Here is a 20,527-nt window from a genome sequence, read left to right on the forward strand (position 1 = left end):
TAGCACACTGAAAAATATTTTTTCTAAGCACCCCCCCCCCTTCCCTAGCTGAATAGAATAGAGGAGATTCTGGGCCGAGAAATGTCTGGCTGAGATTAATCCTGACTGTGACTGTGTGACTTTGAACAAGTCACATAACCTTTCTGAGCCTCTGTTTCCTCAACTGTTACCTGGCGATAATGATCAAAAGGCTGGTGTAGTGATTGAATGATCTGGTATGTAAGAAGTATTTGACAGATGGTAGGCAATCAACAAAAAAATGTGCATGCATGCACAGAGGTTGGTCACTGACACTAAGTGGAAGGCCCGTATAATTAAGCCACTTGGTTTTCTGTGCACCCTCCCCTCCTACCACCTCCCAGCCTCTCTGCTACATACTGGAGAGGCAGAAAGTTTTTCTCCTCTCCACATCTCCCTCATTTTTTTCTACAGAAGGAGGCTGCCTTGGTGCTCTGGGATGGAGAAAAACAAAAGGAGGTTCCAGGGTGATTTCCTGTCCAGCTGGCAAGTCAGCCCAACTCCAGCACATGCAAAGTCCTCTCCACCTTCCTTTCCTGCAACTCTGATTCCACTTCCAGTGTTGGTTCTGAAATAAGGTCTGAATCCAAGATATACTTAACTTATGAAGGGAGAGGAGGAGGTGAGTCCCCCCACAGAAATTTCTGACCTCTGAAATTAGTGAGGTAAGTCTTCCAATCCCAGCCTGATGGGTGAAGAGTGAGAGAAAGCTGTAACTAAGAGGGTCATTGGGGGTAGTTTGGGGGCTGGATCTAGGAGCAGGCATGGAGCTCTCTCTGTATTAGAGTGCCATGGTCCTCTGAAGCTGCTAGGGGTGGGGAGCATGTGTCAAGAGGTTGATGGCACCTCCAGCCTGAAAGAGCTGCCAGAGCACAAAACTGGCAGGGACTTGGGAGAAGACTATCATATCACAAGAGAATTCAAATGAAAGAATTCCATTTTGCCTAGGACCCCTCCCCACTTCCCACATAGGGTTTTCTAATTCTTTTGTGCCAACCCAAACTCCCTAGATAACTTCCTCCCTCTATTTGTTGTCCCTACCAAATGGTAGATAGACATAAAAGTCAGCATTAGGGGGATGGAGGGAAAAGGACATGAGGCTTAATTCCAGGAGACTCAAGTTCAAGCTTGGGCTCTACCATTTGATAGCTGAGTGATTTCAGGCAAATTATTAAATATTCCAGATGCTCACTTTCCTCATCTGTAAAATGGGGGCAAACAGGGATAGTATTCAAAATTCTTAACAATTGGTAAAGGTATGGATGCTGACATATGAGAATGGATACCAGCTGGCCTTAGAGCTGAACAGGTCCTAGTGGCTCACCTTGTGCCAGGCTTTAACCCTTTAGTTGCTGGGTCATGGGGAAACATGGCGAGGGGACAGGAAAAGCAGCCACAGCAGTGGAGGACTCAGTCAGTGACTATTTCCCAACTGGTACAAAAGTATTTCCAGATTTTAACAGCCAGTATAACTATACTGGATAGCACTGGTTGCAAATGAGACCTGAGGAAAAATACTACCTCACTGGATACTGTACACACAGTTATTTATTTCAAGCCAAAACTTGAAGTGTCTCCCCCTCTGGTTCCTCCTCATTGGTGAAGGATCTGTCACCACATCTAACTGCTCTTTCTTTCTAGTCTAGCAGTGTTCCTTCTCTGTTAGCTTTCCCACCTGTCTTCCCCTAGACCATCTATTCTCCAGCTACATGCCTGTCTGGCCAGCACCATGGACAGCTCTGGCTGACTAGCCCATCCCCTTCCTCCTGCCTTCTATGCCCGCTTCTCTGCCCCACCCCAGTGGGTCATCCTTGAGGAGACAGTACAGTGCAGTGATTAAAAACAAACTCTGGAGTAAAGAAGTTTGGCTTTGAATCCCAACTCCACCAGCTCTCAGCTGTATGATCTTGTTCTTTTGCTTCTGCAAAACCCAGTCTGCTCATCTGAAAACAGGGAAAACTAACAGCTACCTGAAAGGTTGTGAGGTATAAGTGTGATAGAAGATTTAAAGAACTTAGCACAGTGCTTGCCTTATTATATGTTCTAAATAAGGGAAGCACATTCTTTTGTGACTTTCCATTCTATTTAATTCCTCAAACCCTTTTCCAATCCATTTCTGACCAGGGTTCACTCTCAAGTGCAAGTGCCATAACGTGATCACTGGCTCAGTACAGCTGGCTTCCTTGGGACTTCAAGGATGGTAAGGGAGCCCATCTTTGACTGACCCATGATGTTATGACTTTGTTAGACTTTTTTGTATGTTTAAATTTTTGAGTTAATTTTAGATGTATAGAAGCATCACAAAAATAGTACAGAGTTGTCATAAACCCTTCACTCAACCTCCCCTTAGGTTAACATCTCACAAGACCGCAGAACACTTACCAAAACTAAGAAATTAGCCTTGGAACAACACACAGTATTCATGAAAGTAGAGAATTTATTTATTTAATTTCATAAGTTTGTCCACTAATGTCCTTTTCTTATTTTAATATCCAATCCAGGATCTTACCTGGGGCATTTCTGAATGTTTCCTTGTCTTTCATGACCTTGACTCTCTTAAAGAGTACTGCCAATTATTTTGTAGAATGTTCCTCAACCTTGGGTTTGTTTCTTGTGATTCGAATAAGGTATGTATTATAGGGAAGCCTAATACAGAGGTGATATGCCCTTCTCAGTGCATCATATCAGAGGGCACATGGTGTCAATATACATTATTGGTGATGTTAACTTTGATTACTTGACAAAAGTAGTGTCGAGATTGTTCACTGTCACCTTGCTATTTTTCTCTATTTATTAGATTTTGCGTGTCCATCTCTAGGATTAAGAGTTCAAAAACCAAGAAGCCTCTCCTCAAGTAACCTTTCTACCCTTATACTTCCAATCACTCCCCAAAACACACCCATTCCCTATCATCTGCCTGGTCACTTTCCTCTGAGTTTTCTTTCTTTCTTTTTTTTTTTTTTTTTGTTTTTTTCAATGTTTATTTATTTTTGAGAGACAGAGATACAGTGTGAGCAGGGGACGGGCAGAGAGAGAGACACACACAGAGTCCGAAGCAGGCTCCAGGCTCCGAGCTGTCAGCACAGAGCCCGATGTGGGGCTCGAACTCACGAACGGTGAGATCATGACCTGACCCAAAGTCGGACACTTAACTGACGGAGCCACCCAGGCACCCCCTCTGCATTTTCTTAAGTTGGGCATTTGGAGGCAAGCTCAATAGCCAAATCCAAACACACCCGGAGTTTATAAGGACAACGGGGTGCTTCCAGTCCATTTTCAGGGACTTTTTTTTTTAAGATTTTTTAATGTTTATTTTTGAGAGAAAGAGTGAGCAGGAGAGGGGCAGAGAGAAAGGGAGACAGAAGATCCAAAGTGGGCTGCACTGTCAGTGCAGATCCCAGTGCAGGGCTTGAACTCATGAACCATGAGATCATGATCCTAGTCCAAACCAAGAGTCAGACACTTAACCAACTGAGTCACCCAGGTGCCCCTTCAGGGACCTTCTTGTTGAGACCCTGTAAGTTTCTGTGTGCAGGGACAGTCAGAGAAAATGTGACCAGCAAATGCCCATAGAAATGTCCAGACTATCTCTCAGATCTGGCCTCAGCTCTTGAGCACTTTATTCAACACCTAACATTTTGGGTTTTTAAAAATCTCTAATAGCATGCTTTTTATTTGGCGATGAATGACTCCTTATTACCCACTAGCTCAGATCCATGAGCTTCCTTCCTTCCAGAAGGCTCTTCACTTCTCCAATAATTTGCTATCATGGGAGATCCTGCCCCTAAAGCAGATACATAACATTCTTCTAATCAATTGACTGTGGAAAGTTCTATTTATCCAACACTTGAGTTCAAGCCCCATGTTGGGTGTAGAGGTTACTTAAATAAATGAGAACTTAAGAAGAAGAAGGAGGAGGAGGAGGAGAAGGAGGAGGGGGAGGAGAAGGAGGAGGGGGAGGAGAAGGAGGAGGAGAGGGAGGAAGAGGAGGAGGAGAGGATGATTAAGAGGCATCACACCTCTTCCAGCCCAATGGTGACTCCATTTTTAAAAACTTTTGTGTAAAAGTGTGTTTAAGGCCTCAGAAGATGCCTTCATAAGTTCCTCTTTGCCCTTTGTTCTGGTTACTATTGCTGTGTAAGAAATCACTCCAAAACTTCAGAGTTCCAATCACACATTTTATTTTGCTTATGATTATTTTTTCAGGAATTCAGGAAGGGCTTGGCCAGGCAGTTCTTACTTGGACTCTCTCATGTAGTTACATTTAGATGTTGGCCAGGGCTGCCACTTGAAGGCTCCATTGGGCTGGACACCCAAGATGGCACACTCACATGGCTAACAGTTGATGTTGGCTGTGGTCTGGAAGCTAGTCTATTTGTAGCCTCTCTAGCTACGCAATCTCAGAGCTATATGGCCTTTTCCTAACCTAGCCTCTAGCCAGATTCAGAAGGAGAGGAAGTGTCAAACAATTTGTGGACATATTTTAACCATTGCCATTCCCACCATGGGATCCTCTCACAGCTTCTAGAACATTATTCCTCCAGTTCTTCCCTGGCCGGTTCTTGGCCACCCCAGCCCCATCAAATCTTTTAGGTTGAGGCTGGAAATGCCTTCCTCCCATTCCTCTAGGATTGATGACTCATCAGTTCCCACCTCCTTCAGTTTGCTGCTGCAGGGCTATCTGGGTTCTGGTCTGGACCCTGCTACTGTGTGACCTTGGGTAAGTAACTTCACTTCTCAGGGCCTCAGTTTCTTCTCTGTAAAGTAGGAATTAGAAACATCACTTCACAGGCTGTTAGGATTTTATTTTTTATAAGCTTTTTAAAAAGTTGAGAGAGAGAGAGAGAGCAGGGGAGGGGCAGAGAATGAGGGAGAGAGAATCCCAAGCAGGACACGATCCCACCAGCCGTGAGATCATGACCTGAGCTGAAATCAAGAGTTGGATGCTCAACTGATTGAGCCACCCAGGTGCCCCCAGGCTGCTAGGATTCTAAAAGATAATGTAAATGGAAAACTTAGCACAACTGATGCTCTTAATTATGAAAGAAATAACTGTGGGCAAGGCATTTTCCCTCTTGGAGAGTTTATTTCTGAAATGGGGATAATTCTCTCAACCCAATCTCCCATGCGGATGAGAGAGGGTCTTAAATGAACTGCAGGGAAGGTCAGCCCAGAGGTGGAGATTTCCTGACTCTAACCTGGCCAGGAAGCCCCCTGCATCTATTCCCTTCTGGGGCCCCAAGCGATGTGCGTGCGTGCGAGGTAGCTGGGGTGTGGCTTGGGGTGGTGCAGCACACAGGGCGAGCCATTATCTGCCCCACCGGCCTTATCAGATCCGGGCTGGCCACAACTCAGCCCCATGGAACAAAGAGGCTTTGAGATCCAGGCTGGGGTGTAGGACGTGGGGCCAAGCCCCAACAGGCACATTCCACTCAGGGGGCAGAGGGCACGGGGTAGGGGAGTCGCCGCCAACCCCTACCAGAGAGGTTTCCCCATGGAGGCAGGGCCCCCTCTGAGGTGGGGAGCAGGGGCCTCTACCCTCCACCATGAGCCACCATTCAGACTTCTTTGGGGCATTTCCTGCTCCAGCACTTTCCACCAGGCCCGCAGCTCCGCCCCTTCCATGGGGCACAGTGTCCCCTACCCTCGCACCCCATCCCTTCACTCCCCACCCAGCTCCCGTTTCCCTTCCTGGCACCTTTAGTCCCAACCACACTGTCTCCCAGTTCCTGAGCATGCCCCGCGCCTCTCCACGATCTGTTCCCAATAATCCGTCCATTTACCTTTGCCCCAGTCACTCGAGTCCAGAAGGCAGAAGCCCAAAACCACTTCCAGAAGTCCCCGGTCATTGCCCTCATCCTGTCACTCATCCTGTCCCCACCCCTGTCTAGGCACTCTGCTCTGAGCTCCTGTGTGACACTGTAGGGAACTCCAAACTTTAATCACTCTTGGAATCAGCTGAGCCTGACAGAGGCTGTCGGGGTACATTACGTACAGGCTCTAGGCTGGGCAGGCAAGCCAGGGCTGAAATCCAGATGTGTTGGTACCCCAGTCCGCCCCCTGCACTAGGCTCTCTCCTAAATGGGCTTGCTGGCACCACACCAGAAGAGTTGCTGTTTCTAGTTGGATCTCTATAGGGGGCAGGGAGGGATTTGCTAATTTTTTTAATGGAGGGGCTCCTATTTCCAGTTCACACACACCGGCTGCAGAGGAACCAGTGCTAGCAACAGGCCTGGTTGCCTAAAGGATTGATGCGCTCAGCTCCAGCCTTCACAGCACAGCAATGCAGACTATCAGAAACCATCCCCAAGGCAGTGTCTTCAGGTGAGTGCAGTCCTGTGCAGCTTGGGAAGAGCCATGCCCAGGATGACTGGGTCTCTCCAAACAAGAGAGAGAAGGCTGCAGGGACAGCTAGGGAATGGGTGCCTGAGAGGGCACGTCTGCACAGAGAAGTAGGAGACCAGGGTGCAGTGGCTCTGTGTTGAGGGCAGTCTGTCCAGGCGGCTCTCTAGGCCTCCCAGCCAGGTTCCCCCACTTTGTCTCGTGTACCCCAACACTCCAGGTCTCCCTATCTCCACGTCTCCCGGAGGACTTGTGGACTCAGGTACCAGTGTTGCATTTGCTTAGACTGGGCTATAAGGGCTACTCTGAATCTCCTCCCTATGCTCTCCTGATTGGGGGATGGGCAGGCAGAGACAGCAGGAGCCTGGAGGGTTCCTAGAACCTGGTTAGACCAGCCTGGGGCATTGAGAAGAGAGGATATCTATATGGGAAAGCCCTGGATATCTCCCTTACAGGTGCAGACACTGAGGCCAGAGAAGAGCTCTGGGCACGGGGGGAGCTAGATCTCATGTTTAAACACCTGAAGTTAACTTAAGCCCTTTCTTCAACCTCACGGCTCACCCAAACTGGCTTCAAGTCCTGGCCATTCTACTCCTAAAATCTACAATCCATCACCTTCTTTCTGACCCCCGAGCCACATCTTCAACCCAGGTCACCAACCTCTCTCCCCAGTAAATGGACTCCCTGCTTCCACAGCTGCCTTCTCTGACCGTCCTCCACACTGCACCTGGGTGAGCTCTCTGAAACAATCTAGTCGTGAGCTTCCCCAGCTTCAAACCCTCAGGCCCTCCCCAAGCCCTCAGGATGAAGTCCAAATGTGTGGCATACAAGGCTGTGTGTCATCTGATCCCTGCGTACCTCTCTACCTCAGTTTTGTCAAGCCCACATAGCTTTGTGAGGCTGACCTGGTGGCAGTTCCTCCAAGCCCCCAGGCTCACTCAAGCCCCCATGTTGTTGCATTTACTGTGTCCTCAGCTTGGATCCCTTCCTTTACTTGCCTGCCATGCAAACCCTCCTACTTACCTGCCCAGAAAATCTTCCTAGCTCTCAGCCTCTTCGTGGCATTCCCATAGCCCCTGTGAGAGGTCATCCAAAGCACTCAGCACACAGCATGGATATGTCTCCCCATGCTTCTTCCTCCCACCCAAGAATTCACTGATGGGGGGAACTACTGCTTTCCCTCACTCTGGCACAGGACCTGACACAAGAATGTCTAGTAAACAATGACTGAACAGGTGAATGCAGGTCACAATTGTGGACACAGCAGCCTTGGGGATTGTACTTGACCCTGAGAGGAGAGGCAGGCATTGGGTCAGTAGATGCCTGGGCCTGGGAAGCACAGTTGACCCTCCTCTGGGCCTTGGCATTACAGACATCAGGGTGAGGTAGGCTCTGGTGGGAGGGATTGGGACTATGATACTGCAGTGCTGGAAGATGACTTCCCTGGCTGTCTCCCCATGTCTCCCTGCTCACACAGTCTACTCAGATCTGGTCCCAGGGTTCCCAGAAAAGCCACTGGGCCCCCACTTCCACTCCAAGTTTGGTTTTTGAGGGTCTGAATTCGGATCAGTGTTGGGGTTTTTTCTGAGTCTTTGCAGCCTTCTCTATCTGAAGAATAAGTGTGTTTCCGAAGGAGGCCCATCTAGAACAGAAAGATTTGGGGACACCAAATGGTTCTGGGTCTGCAGGATGGAGAGTACTCAGGCTCAGTAGGAGAAGCAGCTGGACCCCCATAGGGGAAAATATCTCTCTCGTCTTCTCACTCACAAAATGTGTGGCATACAAGGGTCTGTGTCATCCTTCCCCTCCCTTCCCCCCTCCCCCACACCCATGAAGAATGTCATTAAGGGAGAGAATGTAAAAATGAATGGACAAAAGTATCTTGACCTTAATCTTCCATTTTTCTGTTTTTTACTGTAAAGGAGTTCACGGACATTCTGGTTCCTTTGAGCTTTGTCCATGAACCTCTGCCATGGGTCCATTCTAGATGTGCTGACAAAGCTGACTTCCAGGCCTGAAATGCTGCGAGGACCCAAGTTCACCAAAGAAAAAGCCTTGTGGTCAAAACAGTGGGCCCAAAAGCCAGATGGAGGGGTGTGAATCCTGTCTCTTCACTAGCTGTGTAATCTCAGGCAAGTTACTTAACCTCCTCCAGCTTCTGTGTTCGTCTGGAACATGGCAATATGAAAACATATACCACATATTGTTGTATGAGAATGAAATAATGCTCTAAATATAAAGCACTTGGAACAACATCTGGTGATAGTTGGTCTTCATTGAATGACAGCACTTGTCATTATAGCTTGTGGGGGCCTATTTCCTCCCAGATGACACAGTCTCCAGGGCAACTTCTCTGGAGTTTTCCTCCATGGAAGTGGGGGAAGGAGAAGGTAAGAGTCTGAGCAGTCATCCCTAACATAGTAATCTCTGTAAGAGGACAGAAGCTGGGCAGTGGTATGTTTTAGCAACGGGCTGTTCACAGTCGGGAGAACTCTACTTTGTAGCATACACCAATTTTGACGGTGTGAATACTCCCACCATGCCCTATATCAACTGGCTTATGAAACTTCTGAGAATTTAACAAGTATAACGCTGGACCTGGGACTCTCAGCTGATCTGTAGCAAGTACAGAAAAACCTGCCTTGGCATAGAGAGACCCAGAAAAAATGAAGAAGGGAGTCACCTTGTCTTGGCAATAAACTGGGCCTTTTCTAGACTAAGCAATGTTTCTCAAAGTGTGGTCCATGGACCATCCGCCATGTTCGGTATTTGTAAAAATTTCCTGGGCCTCGCTCTGGATCTATTAAAGCAGAATTGTTTGAATGGACCCAGGAATCACTTTTAAACAAACTGCCCAGATGATTCTGATGTTTGAGAACAGCTAGGTTAGGGCCTCCTGAGTTCTCCAAGAAGTCAGAAGGGGCCACAAGGCAGATGTGAATTCTACAAAATCTTCTCATACCATTGGTCTGTTATTCACACTGAAGGATGAGAAACAGGCCCCGATAAAGACTTGAGTAAGCAGGAAAAGTGCCTCAACAGGCCCAGTGAGGTGGTTCTAGATGAGTGAAGTGACCATGGGCTAGTTACCTCCATTCTCTCTCTGGTCCAACAGTGTTTAGGGCAAACTTTGAGATCAGCATGGGAAGGCCTTGCCTGGCACAGAGCCCAGTTCTCTGTGGCAACTTTGCTGGGCTTCTGGGTGAAGGAGGGCCTGTAGTAAAGGTGGGAGCATGGGAGTTTCTGTCCTTGGAGGAAGGTGAGCACACCCCTGAACCGACCCACCCGTGGCTCCAGACTCTGTGTTGGCCCTGCTCAGCATCCTAGACTCTATGGCTCTAACAACTTAAATAATTTTTATTACAAAAGGAAGAAAAGACCAAAACATCCCCAAAATTCTCCCATGGGCTTCCCCCTCCGAGCCAATAAATAAGGTGGGGGAGACTGACCGGAGAGGGGGGTGAGGGTCATGGTTCAGCAGAACAGGGAGCGTAGCCTGGGCAGGGGCAGAAGGACATCCAGCCTGCTCCCCTGGTCCTGGGCACTATGATCACATTGGCTGGAACAAGGAACTCTGCCCACTGACAGCAACAGTCTCTGTCCCGAGGAGTGTGGCCAGGGAGGAAGGTCATGCCTCAGGATGGCCAGACTGGCTGCCCCACCCTGCGGCCTTCTCAGTTCTGGGCAGCAGGTGTTGAGTCCAGCCAGCTCCCTGCTGGCTCCCAGGGAATCTAGCAGCATCGACTGAGGTGCAAGCCCACCTACGAGGGGCCTCAGACAGATGGAATGGGCCCTCCCCATTGGGGGAGGCAGGTATGAAAAATCGAAGTGAGAGCTGGCCAGGTGGGGGAATCCACTGTGCCAGCCTCAAGAGGTCTCTAGAATAGAAAGATAGACCACTCCCTCCCAACCAGCTTAGCTTGTAGCTCTGTCCCTACATCGAGGTGGGGTGGTCAACACTGGCATTGCCCAGTCAAGTCTCCATGGTGTGTCTGTGAAAGAGGAGATGGTGGGAACCAGTGCCCCCCACTCGGGTCCCTTTCAGGGCCAGTGTCCTCTCGGCGGGAAGGCCTTTGGACCGCGTTAGGCAGCTGCAGGAGGGCAGTGAAGGGGTCTTCTCAGCTCCCTGGCCCAGCCATGCCCAGCGAGTGGAAGCTGCCCTCTTCCAACAAGAGCCTCCCCAGGCGGTAGAGCAGCTGGGGGTACCAGTGCACACCCTCCCCCGGGGTCCAGCTGCCCCACGCCAAGCTGTGAAACAGTCGCAGGGGCCAGAAGGCCAACTGAGCCAGACGGTGGTCAGCCACGGCTGCGAAGCAGGAGGCCACCACATCCTCCACCACCAGCGTCCCATGCCTTGTTAGTGGGGCATAGGCCCCCAGGGCCACGTGTGTGGAGACGGCTGCCACTCGGGCAGGTTGCAGGCCTGGCACCCCGGCCACCAGCACGTACTGGCCAGGCTGCACTTGGCTGGCAAATGTGGCCCGGAAGTGGGCCGCTGGTTCTGTGTGATTATTGGCGGTGAAGAGCAGGTGGGCGGGCGTGAGTGCCAGGCGGCGCGGGGGGTCCTGGGTCTCGATGACCCGGAAGGCCCTCAGCCTGTCTGGCTCGCGATCCAGGAAAATGAGCACGTCACTGAAGGTGGGGTTCCCATCCTCCCCCATGGCCAGCACCCGGTCTCCGGGTCTCACAGCTGACAAGGCCACACGTGCCCCGCTCTCTAGGCGCACCTGGGCTCCAGCAGGAAAGCAGCCACCTGTCTTGGCCGCAGCAGAGTGCTCTGTGGGAAGAAGGGACATGAAGGTGTTACTGCTGCGTCACAGCACCCCTCCCCAGAGCTCCTCTCGCTCCCAAAGAGCCCTCCCATCACCATATTCTGGCTCTGCTCCCCCCTTCCCGTGCAGCCTTGAATACACCCCAACCCACGATGTGATCTGTCCTCCTCCCCCGTCTAATCCTTTGCCAGTGAGAGGAGCATATTGTGGCTCCAAGACCCATGAGTGAGAAGGAAAGGGCCCTGCTGAAGCCCAGGCCAAGCCCCTGTCTGCTCGCTGTGAAGCAATGTTGTGGAGCAGTCAGAAAGGTCAGGGGTGAACTGAGCCAGGTGGTGGTCAGCTGTGACTTGAAACTCGAAAGCTACAGTCTCGTGGAGAAGGCACTTAGCTCCTCTGGGGTCTGGATGTCCTGTCATTTCTCACTCCTTGCTCAGACACTCCCCAAAAATTGCACTCTCAGGCTGACACCCCGAGTTCTGTCCCAGAGCTGGCCCTTGGAGTCCATATGGAAGCGAGAGGAGGGCCAGCCGTGGGCAGCTATAGACTTCTGGGGAGCCTCAGAGTGAGTGGTCAGGCCAGGGCGTGACTCAGTGGCAAGGGTAAAGTCACCGTCTTCAGTTCATGTGCTGGGTCCTTGTGCGGGGACAGGACACGGTGGCATTGGTGGGCGGGATGGTGAGCAGTGTTGTGGGTGGGAATAATGATGGAAGTGGCCACTCGGGGAGCTGGTGTCGGGCCAGTGTTCGCAGGTGAAGGGTGGACATGACTTGAAGTAGATACAATTGGCAGGAAAGTGCTGGAGGGGAGGATGCGGGTGGGTCACCACAGCGTGCCCAGGTGGGTTCGGGAATAGTAAGCAGTGGGCCTGGTCTCATGTGCCAGGTCTTCAGGTGTGACTGCTACGTGGTGCCAGCATGGAGGGCTGTGCCCGAAGCCAGGTGGAGCCAGACTGGCAGTCACATGGGAACCATCTGAAGCATCCGTGATCGGGTTCAGTGTAGGTGACAGGGATGCTGACAAGATCTGAGGGAGGGGCAAGGCCCCAATGCCTGCCCATTCGGATCAACAAGGCGGCCAATCTGGGAAAATCCATTTTATTGAGTCCACTGTTTATTCTGCCCCTCGTGGCTGGCTTTGCCCCAAACTGTCCAGCTTCAGGGCCCTGAGGGAGAGGTTGGGGATGCCTGCACCCCCTGGAGGAGCATACAAAGTGCCCTAAAGGGCCTGACCTGCAGCAGGGTTGTGGGTTCTGAGTCTCTGGGCTCCCGGCTCCTGGTGAGGCATGCTGATGTCTGGGCATAAGCTGGCCCTTGGCCCCTGGCCCCACCGCCCGCCTCCATTCTGAGTCATCTGAGTGGGAAAGCCATCTCTGTCCCAGCCTGGCTTCCTCCATCTGTCCAGCTTGCTCTGTCTTGCACCTCCTGCTGCAGGCTCTGGACTGTGGACCGCGAGGTCGGCCCCCAGCAGTGCTGGGACAGGGCCCTGTCTCCCTAGGCTCCTGCCATGACACTACCAGGCAGGGGGTGAGCAGGTGGTCACAAGCAGCAGTGGGGAGCGAGGCGGACGTCCTCTTCCCTGGGGTCCCCGCCTCCATCCCCTGGCGGGCCTCTTCACCTTCTGGGCAGCAGCGAGCCCTGTGCCTGCCCATGCCCTGCGGCCCCGGCCCCGGGCCCAGCCCCCAGGCAGCGGCTCACCGGACTTGACGGAGCAGTGCACGTGGGCCTTGGACTCATAATACACCCAGTCGAAGCCGGCCTCCACTGCCAAGCGCGCCAGCAGTCCGTACTTATTGCGGTCGCGGTCCGAAGTGGTAATGTCCACCGCGCGGCCCTCATAGTGCAGCGACTCCTCAGAGTGGTGACCGTCCTCATCCCAGCCTTCAGTCACCCTCAGCTTCACGCCGGGCCACTGGTTCATCACGGAGATGGCCAGCGAGTTCAGGCGGTCCTTGCAGCGCTAGGAGAGGAAAGCCAGCAGAGTTAGGGGGAGATGCCGGCCTGCGTGCAGGTTGGAGGCGCGGCTTCGCCCCCGGCCTCTCCCAGAGCATCTGCTGGAGTTAGGAAACCAGGGAGGTTGTTCTGTCCCTCTCTTTTAGGAACAGAGAGCCTTAACTTGCTTCTTTCCCTTCTAGCGTCTGGCTGCTCCAGGGACCTGGACCGCACGGTGGCGCCACAAATCTGGAGGGTGCGTTGGGAGGTGCACCCTTGGGGCCACCTCCTCTGATAAGTGGTCCCTCCCTCCCACGCTCTTTCCCCTCAGATCGGGGTACCGATCCCTCCACAGACCCGGCTACACTTTTCCCGCGCCCAGTCCCTCTCTCCCACCAAGGCACCTGAAGGCCAGAAACCACCCTCTGCCCGCAGGGTGGGGGTGGTAGCGGAGCCGACCGCCTGCGGCTGGCCTGCTAGGCGTGCAAGGCCGGAGGTGCCCAGTAGGTGTCACCGTAGCCTCAGGGCTGAGGCCCCCCTACTCGGTCTGGAGGCGCGGCAGGTGCAGAGCACCCCAGCAACGTGGGGGCGTGTTGGGAGGGGAATCCCGGGCCGCCTGGATCTCTCCAGCGCCACAGAGTATTCCTGCTGGGACTTAAGATCCAAAAATGACCCACACCCAATCCGAGGATGCAGAAGCCTGGAAACCAGAAGCCTGTGGAAATGCTAGCGCCCAGCCGGGCCAGATGGAGGGCGACGCGGAGCGTCCCCCGCAGCAAGGGGCGCACGCAAGGCTGATAATCCCAGGCAAGGTTCTCCCTCAGTCCAGAACCTTCAGCACCTCTGCGCCGCCCCTATCAGGGAAAGGGCTGGAGAAACCGAGCCTCTGATCTCAGCGAGCCGGCTCCACGCTCTGTCTCACACGGGGTGGGAGTAGAGCCGCGCCTTGCGGGAAGGAGGAGAGAGATCGACGGTCTGTGATGACTCCCCGCGTGCCTGCAGCCCAAAGGACCCTGCAGTTGGCTGGGGGGAGGGGACTGCGGGAGAGCCGGCCCTTTCACAGTCCGTGACTCGGGTGCTAGGCGCTGCCAAATGCGGCAGCCCATGTCTCAACCTACCCCCATCCCGCATAAAGGGGGCCCCACAGACCCTTGGACTCGGTCTCCCAGGAGCCAACAGCGGCTACAGCCCAAGGCCTGGCTGTCCTCTGGGCGAGCAGCCTAGCTGGGGAGCACACTGCCCAGGAAGGGAGCTCCGTGTGCTCCTTGCCTCCAGGCTTCTAGCCGCCCCCCCCCCTCCAGCTAAGTCGGCCCCGTGGGCCCCTGCTCCCCGCCCCTCTCCCCCTCCCCCGGGTCCAGAGCTGGGGAGCGCTGTCAATGATTGCCCAGCCCGTGGCCCGGATCCTTATCTGCATTCCTCGGCGCCCGGCCCGGCCCGGCCACCAGCCAACCTTCGGCCCCGACTTCGGCCGGCCAGCCCCGGCGCCAGGGCGCAGGCTGAGGGCTGTGGTGGAGCTGTTCTTCCCAAAGCACCTAGGGAGCAGGCTGCCTGCATGCGGGGGAAGCCCCGGGAGACCACCGAGGAAGGGGACGTAGGTTTCTGATCCCTTGGGACCCCAGATGCAGGGAAGAAAGTCTGCTCCCCAGTGCCTGGGTTGAGCGGGTCCTGTTTGGAGCTTGCAGAAACTAGCTAGCATTAGTTCTGCTCCCTCCCTCTCCCGGCATCCTAGCTCTTCTCTTTCAACACTCCCCGTCCCTGCCACCAAGCCCAGGGGTCCCCCAAGTTCGGTCCCAGAGCCCGAAGTTCTCGGCACCCCACCCTTAACCGCAGCCGCGCGGCTCAGCTCTCCGGGACAGACACGTGGGCTCGCCGGGCAAGTTCCCTTTCCCACCTCCGCCTCCCGGCTCAGCTCTTCCCGGCTGTCCCTAACCCCAGACCCGGGAGGGGGTGGGAGGGTGGGGTGGGGAACGCCGCTCCAGAGAGGGCAGCGCAGCGAACCAAGAGCGCGCGGGGAGGAACGGCCCTCTGCGCCCGCAGCTTCTTCGCCCTCAGGGGTGCCGAATGGAGAGGGGCGCAGCGGTGCGGAAGGTTAGGCCAGGAGGGACTGCGTGGGTCCCGAAGGCGCGGGACGCGGCCGGGTCGAGGTACCTCCGGGTGCCGAGTCTGAGCTCAGCTGCCGGCGCTCTGGGGCAGTGGGGCTGCCGCCACCAGGCTCGGCCGTGGCGCTTGGCAGTGGGGCGCTCTTCTCCCACCTCCGGCGGGTCCGCGGGTGTCCGCACTGCCGCCGGGACCCCTGGCCGGCCCATCTTGGGCAGCAGTCGGCTGGGCTTGGCGAGAGGGGCAGGTGCCAGGGGGCGTGCCAGCCAGTCGAGAAAAGGTGCCAGGGGGGCGGGGAGGGCCGGGCAGGTGGCGGTGCTTCAGCGGCGGCGCCCTGCGAGGGCGGGTCGCGCTCACCTGGGTCATGAGGCGGTCGGCGCCCGTGTTCTCCTCGTCCTTGAAGATGATGTCGGGATTGTAGTTGGGGGTGAGCTCCTTGAAGCGCTCCGAGCTGCGCGCGATCTTGCCTTCATAGCGCCCGCTGGCGCCCAGCGTCTTCTCCGGCACGTTGGGGCTGAACTGCTTGTAGGCGAGCGGCACGAGCTTGCGCGGCGGCCGCCTCCGGCTGCCCACCACCCGGCCCGGCCCGCAGCCCCGCGCCGCCGGCACCAGCAGCAGCAGCAGGAGCAGGCAGAACCGCAGTCGGGGCCGGAGCCGGGCGGGAGACATGGCAGGGGAGCCCGGGCGAGGGGCGGGCGAGGGCGCCTGGTGGGCTGGTGGGTGGGCGAGTCGACGGGCGCGCTGCGGGGGCTCAGGCGTCCGGCTGGCTCCGGGGGGCTCCAGGTGGGGGCGCCATGGGCTGCGCGGCGCGGCGCAGGGCCGGCGGGACTCAGGTGCGGGGCGGGGGCCCGGGGCCCTGGCTGGTGGCGGCGCGCTGTCCCCCTCGGCGCCTCGACTCTGAGCTGCCCGGCTCGCCGGCCGCCAATAAATAGGCCGGCCCGTTTGTTTTGGCAACGCGGCGGCGGCGGGGGGCGGCGGGCGGCGGGGCTGCGGGCCGCCGGGCTGGGCTGGGCTGGCCGGGCCGGCGGGCTGGCGGGCCCCGCGGTTAGCACCCCGGCCCGGCGGTCAGGCGGCTCTGGCGGAGCGGGAGCTGCTGCCGTCTGCGGCGCAGCTCGGGGCCGAGTGAGAGGGGAAATGGAAGAGATCCGGGCTCGGGCCCCGCGCAGACCGCACCCTACCCATGTCCCTGCCTCCTGTGCGCTCGACAGCGAACCTGCAGCAAGGGCGGCACAGCCTCCTCCCCCTCGGGCGGGCGGCCCCGGCACCAGCCAGCCCTCGTCCCGCTCGCTCCTCCGCCGCGTCCGCCCGCCCGCTGCCCTCGGCGCCCCCTGCACTGCCTGAGTTCGCCCTCCCCGCCCGGACGCGCCCCACCCCGCCTGGGCCTCGCCTCTGGGCTCCCCGCGGCTCCGGGGTGCCCCGCCAGGCGCAAACCTCCCGGACAGGAGCTGCCACCCCCACAGAGACCGCAACCCACGGCGCGGCCGGACGCGAGGGGCGGGGGGCAGTGGCCGGACCGCACAGCCGCCTACGGTGTCCCCTGCGGGGAAGTAAAGCCAGAAGACGGGAGGCCGCCCCTAACCTGGTGCCCCACCCTGGCCGGGGAGACGCGCCCTCTCAGCGTGGTGGACTGAATTCTGTATCAACCGGTGCACATCCCACGGCCACCGGGTGTGAAGCTGGGAATGGGGCACCCAGCCTCATGAAGAGTCAAATCGGGCTTTTTGGTGGGTTTTGTTTTTTCTTTTGAGTTGGAAACACTATTAAAAAAAAGAGCAAAATGAAGTTACAAAGGGATGGGCCAAGGTGTGGAGAAGAGCAGCTAAATGATGACATCAGCTGGAGGAACTGACCACGTTAAAGACCCGGCAGCGCGGGTCTGGGGTTGGGGGGGGGGGGGGCAGGGGCTTGCTGAGAACCGCAACAACGACTCACAGCTGCTGGCGTGCAAGGGCTGCTACACAATTCCTCTGTTAATTCTACTTTACAAATTCAAAACCATAGAGAATACGTAGAGGCAGCTAGAGAAGTAAACACGGACGGTGTGTTTATTTTGATATGCCACTCAGGAAAGCTGAATGAATTAGGATTTATTCTGCTAAAACAAGAAAGGGCAAGGATGTTGAAAACAAATGCCGCCATCACAACAAATTATATGATTTGGTCGCAGTATGGTCTACCGATTCAATAGAGATAGAAATAAAAGAATGAGAAATAGAAAGATTTAAACATTTTTTTCATTCCAAGAATACTGACCCAGTTAAGTACCACTTTGTTGATTCTTACGTGCCTGGTACATGGGAGCTCTTCCATATGATTATACTAAGTATGCTACTCGCATTATCTAATTCAAACTCACAACCTCAGTTGAGCTCTTATTCCCGTTTTACAAGTGAAGATTTTGAAGTTCAGAGAAGATAAACAACTAGCTTCTGGCTGGGGAGCAGAGAGAAAATTCAAATCCTCTACCCTCTACGGGGGTCTGACCCCAGAGCCCCAGCTCTCACCTATGCATCTGTTCATTGGCCCTCTTTCCTGGGTTTTGAGCTGTGGTGGCTTTTCACAGATGTCCTCACGTTTTCTCTGGATTGATTTTGTGAACATAAGTTCGGAATTAGATGGGGACCTATGATAGTGCTTAATCCAAGCACTTCGTTTACAGAAAAGGCAACTGAGGCCCACAGAAGGGAAGTTAGGATGATGCCACCAGGAGGAGAGTGTGGCATGTCACTTGGAAACACAGTGGATTGTTTCTTTTTTCCTCCCCGCCCCCCTATCATCCTGCCCCCCATGTTCTCCACTTTGGGTCTCTTCCTTCCTCAGTATTTGAATTCTATGTCTCCCAGTCACACGTCTCTCCAACATTGTTTCTTTTCCTTGAGCTCTCAAAGAGCTTTAAGGCACCTTTTCCAGGGTTCAAAAACTATTTCAGCACTATTCCCCACCCGCCTCCCTCTCTACTGCTCAGATTTCTGGAGCAGACCAGGTCAGTGCCTCTCCCAATCCAGACAAACGGGGGAGGGGAGGGCTCTTCTTAGGGAGCTCAAAAGAAGATAATCCCATAGGTTCCCAGGGTCATCTATTGCAGTGTGTTATAATAATCTTCTAGAGAAGTTTTGCCTTAATTTCAGTCTTTCTTCTTCCCTCTCTAATGCAAATTCGACTCATTTCCTCTTCTTCTGGTCTTAGAAATTAGGGTAATTATCCTGCTTATTATCCCATGTGCACAGTCCTGAAGAGTTCTTTAAATTCACTTTCAATCTTCTTTTCTCCGAGTAAAAGACAATTTAAGATTATTTTAGGGGCTCTAACTTGTAACCACTTATTAACGTTGCCATTCTTTCTCTCATTTCTCTTCTTAATCTGTGATCCCGTTGAATGCAAATCTCTGGTAAAGATCTGATCCGTGTCAAATCAGCATTAGAGCAGTGCTAAGACCGCTTGGCATCAGGGGTGGTCCGACAGCAGTGTGACCTCGTTGGTTTAGATAGCGCTCCACCAAGTCTAGCCCCTCCTGGGCCTGGCTAACTTTGGAGCAGTGATCAGGGTGTGTTCTGGGAGAAGAACATAACACTTATGAAGTCTTTCCTCTATAACAGGTACTTTAAGCACTTAGTACAATCTTCACAATAACCCTCTGTACACAGCAATTACTATTCTCATTTTACAAATCTACAACTCCAAGGCTGTACGAGTACAGTAACTTGCCTGTGGTCCCCCAATCAAGATTTGAACTCTGGGGCTTTTTCATTCCAAACTTATACTTTTTTTTCCCCCCTCAGGACACCTGATGGTTCAAGATCTGAATCTCAAATTTAGATCTGTGTGAGTCCAGTCTCATTCAGTGCAGGAAGGGGGAGAAGAGAGCAGAACTGGAAGCATCATAATTTCCAGGGCAGTGACCCTGGAGCATTTTGAATCCAAACTGGGGCCTGAAACCTTGGGTCATTTCTTGCCTGCCTATACTCTTAGCTGTTCAGTAGCTGTAGGGTAGATTTTGAGCTGGGCTAATCCGTTAGACCTATCAAACAAAGCCTAGTTCTTTTTCTAGTCACTTCCAGGATCCTGCGGCAGTAAACCTGGAGAACTGAGGTGTGCCACTCTGGGGGCACCAATGGCCTGGAGTTTGAGCAGCAGTGATAGAGTCTGATCGGTGGTGGGGGGGGGGGCACCTGACATCTGAGTCCTGGGCCTCTTGGTAAAATCACTTTTCTTCTCCCACCTCTAGACCCCTTCTACCCTCAATCATCTCTATTTTGAAGAGAACAAAGTAAGATCTATTTCTTTAGATAATATGATTCAGCTTTTGCACACTAGAGTAAACGTTGGAAAAATAGGTGGAAAGGAAATGAGGGGAAGAAAATATACCATAGAACCTGATCATTAAATATCTGTTTATTAGACTACTATGTTAGTATATTTACTCAATCTTGATTTGAACACTACATAGTTCAAATAAAGTGTACTTATAGTCATATATGCGTATGTGTGTGCATGTGTATACAGATATGTGTATATCTACAGACAAATACATGCATACATACTGTGCTGGTCCATACTTCTGTAATCAACTAATCTTTTTTCTCTTTATCCTGCCACTTGGCCAGATCAGTCCTGCTCTAAATCCATGGCTGCTGAGCCACAACCAGACAGGTTGCTGGAATGCAGTTAGCCAAATATCTTCCAATGACTCGGAGCACAGCAGCCTTGGCTCATAGAAAGAGCTCTAGGCCTGGAGTTGTCAGATCTACGCCTGAACATGGTCTTTGATACCTTCTACCTTTGTGGCCTTGGGCAAGTCACTTGACTTCTCTAAATTTTAGTTTTCTCATCTATAAGGCGAAAATATTATCACTTACCTCGTAGGGTTGTTGCGAGGGTTAAAAATATAAGCTGTGAAGTACAAAGCTTATGTGTAATTTGTTTTTTATCCTCCACTGGGCTCACTAGCAGCAGTGGTTCTATGATTCCTATCACCCGTCTCGGGGGAATAATATACAACAGGTTGCTCATACATGTGTGCCCCAAGACAGTAGTGGGATTAGGAGGATCCTTTCTATTAGTGAGCATCTATCTTGTGAACAGTGGTGTGATAGGCGCGTAAGGGTAGAGAATACAAACAGAAAGTAAAAAAACACAGTTGTCCTCAAGAAATTCACTATTTAACCTTAAAAATAAATCATGAAAATAAAAGACAGTTGCAAAGCTGTGAATGCCATTTATGAGTGAGTACAGAATAATGCATATATAGTAAGCTAGATAGGTTAGTAGATAAGATGAACTTGGCCTAGAACGATATGGAATTAAGAAGAGATTAGCCTGGGATCTTTCTTCCCATTGAATTCTTCCCACTAGTTGTCCAAGTTACTTAAC

At 53.3% G+C, this 20,527-nt stretch overlaps 1 protein-coding gene across 1 annotated transcript; it reads right to left on the minus strand.

Annotated features, from left to right (window-relative positions):
- Nucleotides 1-9,697: 9,697 nt before the first annotated feature.
- IHH (Indian hedgehog signaling molecule) lies at nucleotides 9,698-16,196 on the minus strand. Its single transcript, XM_045481303.1, has 3 exons — nucleotides 15,515-16,196; nucleotides 12,827-13,088; nucleotides 9,698-11,137 (listed from the first exon to the last, which is right to left on the minus strand). Exons 1-3 carry the CDS (start codon nucleotides 15,824-15,826, stop codon nucleotides 10,479-10,481), a joined length of 1,233 nt encoding a protein of 410 aa, XP_045337259.1. The 5' UTR covers nucleotides 15,827-16,196; the 3' UTR covers nucleotides 9,698-10,478.
- Between the last annotated feature and the right edge of the window lie 4,331 nt (nucleotides 16,197-20,527).

Source organism: Leopardus geoffroyi, chromosome C1, assembly GCF_018350155.1.
Source record: "Leopardus geoffroyi isolate Oge1 chromosome C1, O.geoffroyi_Oge1_pat1.0, whole genome shotgun sequence".
In the NCBI taxonomy this organism is placed as follows: domain Eukaryota; kingdom Metazoa; phylum Chordata; class Mammalia; order Carnivora; family Felidae; genus Leopardus; species Leopardus geoffroyi.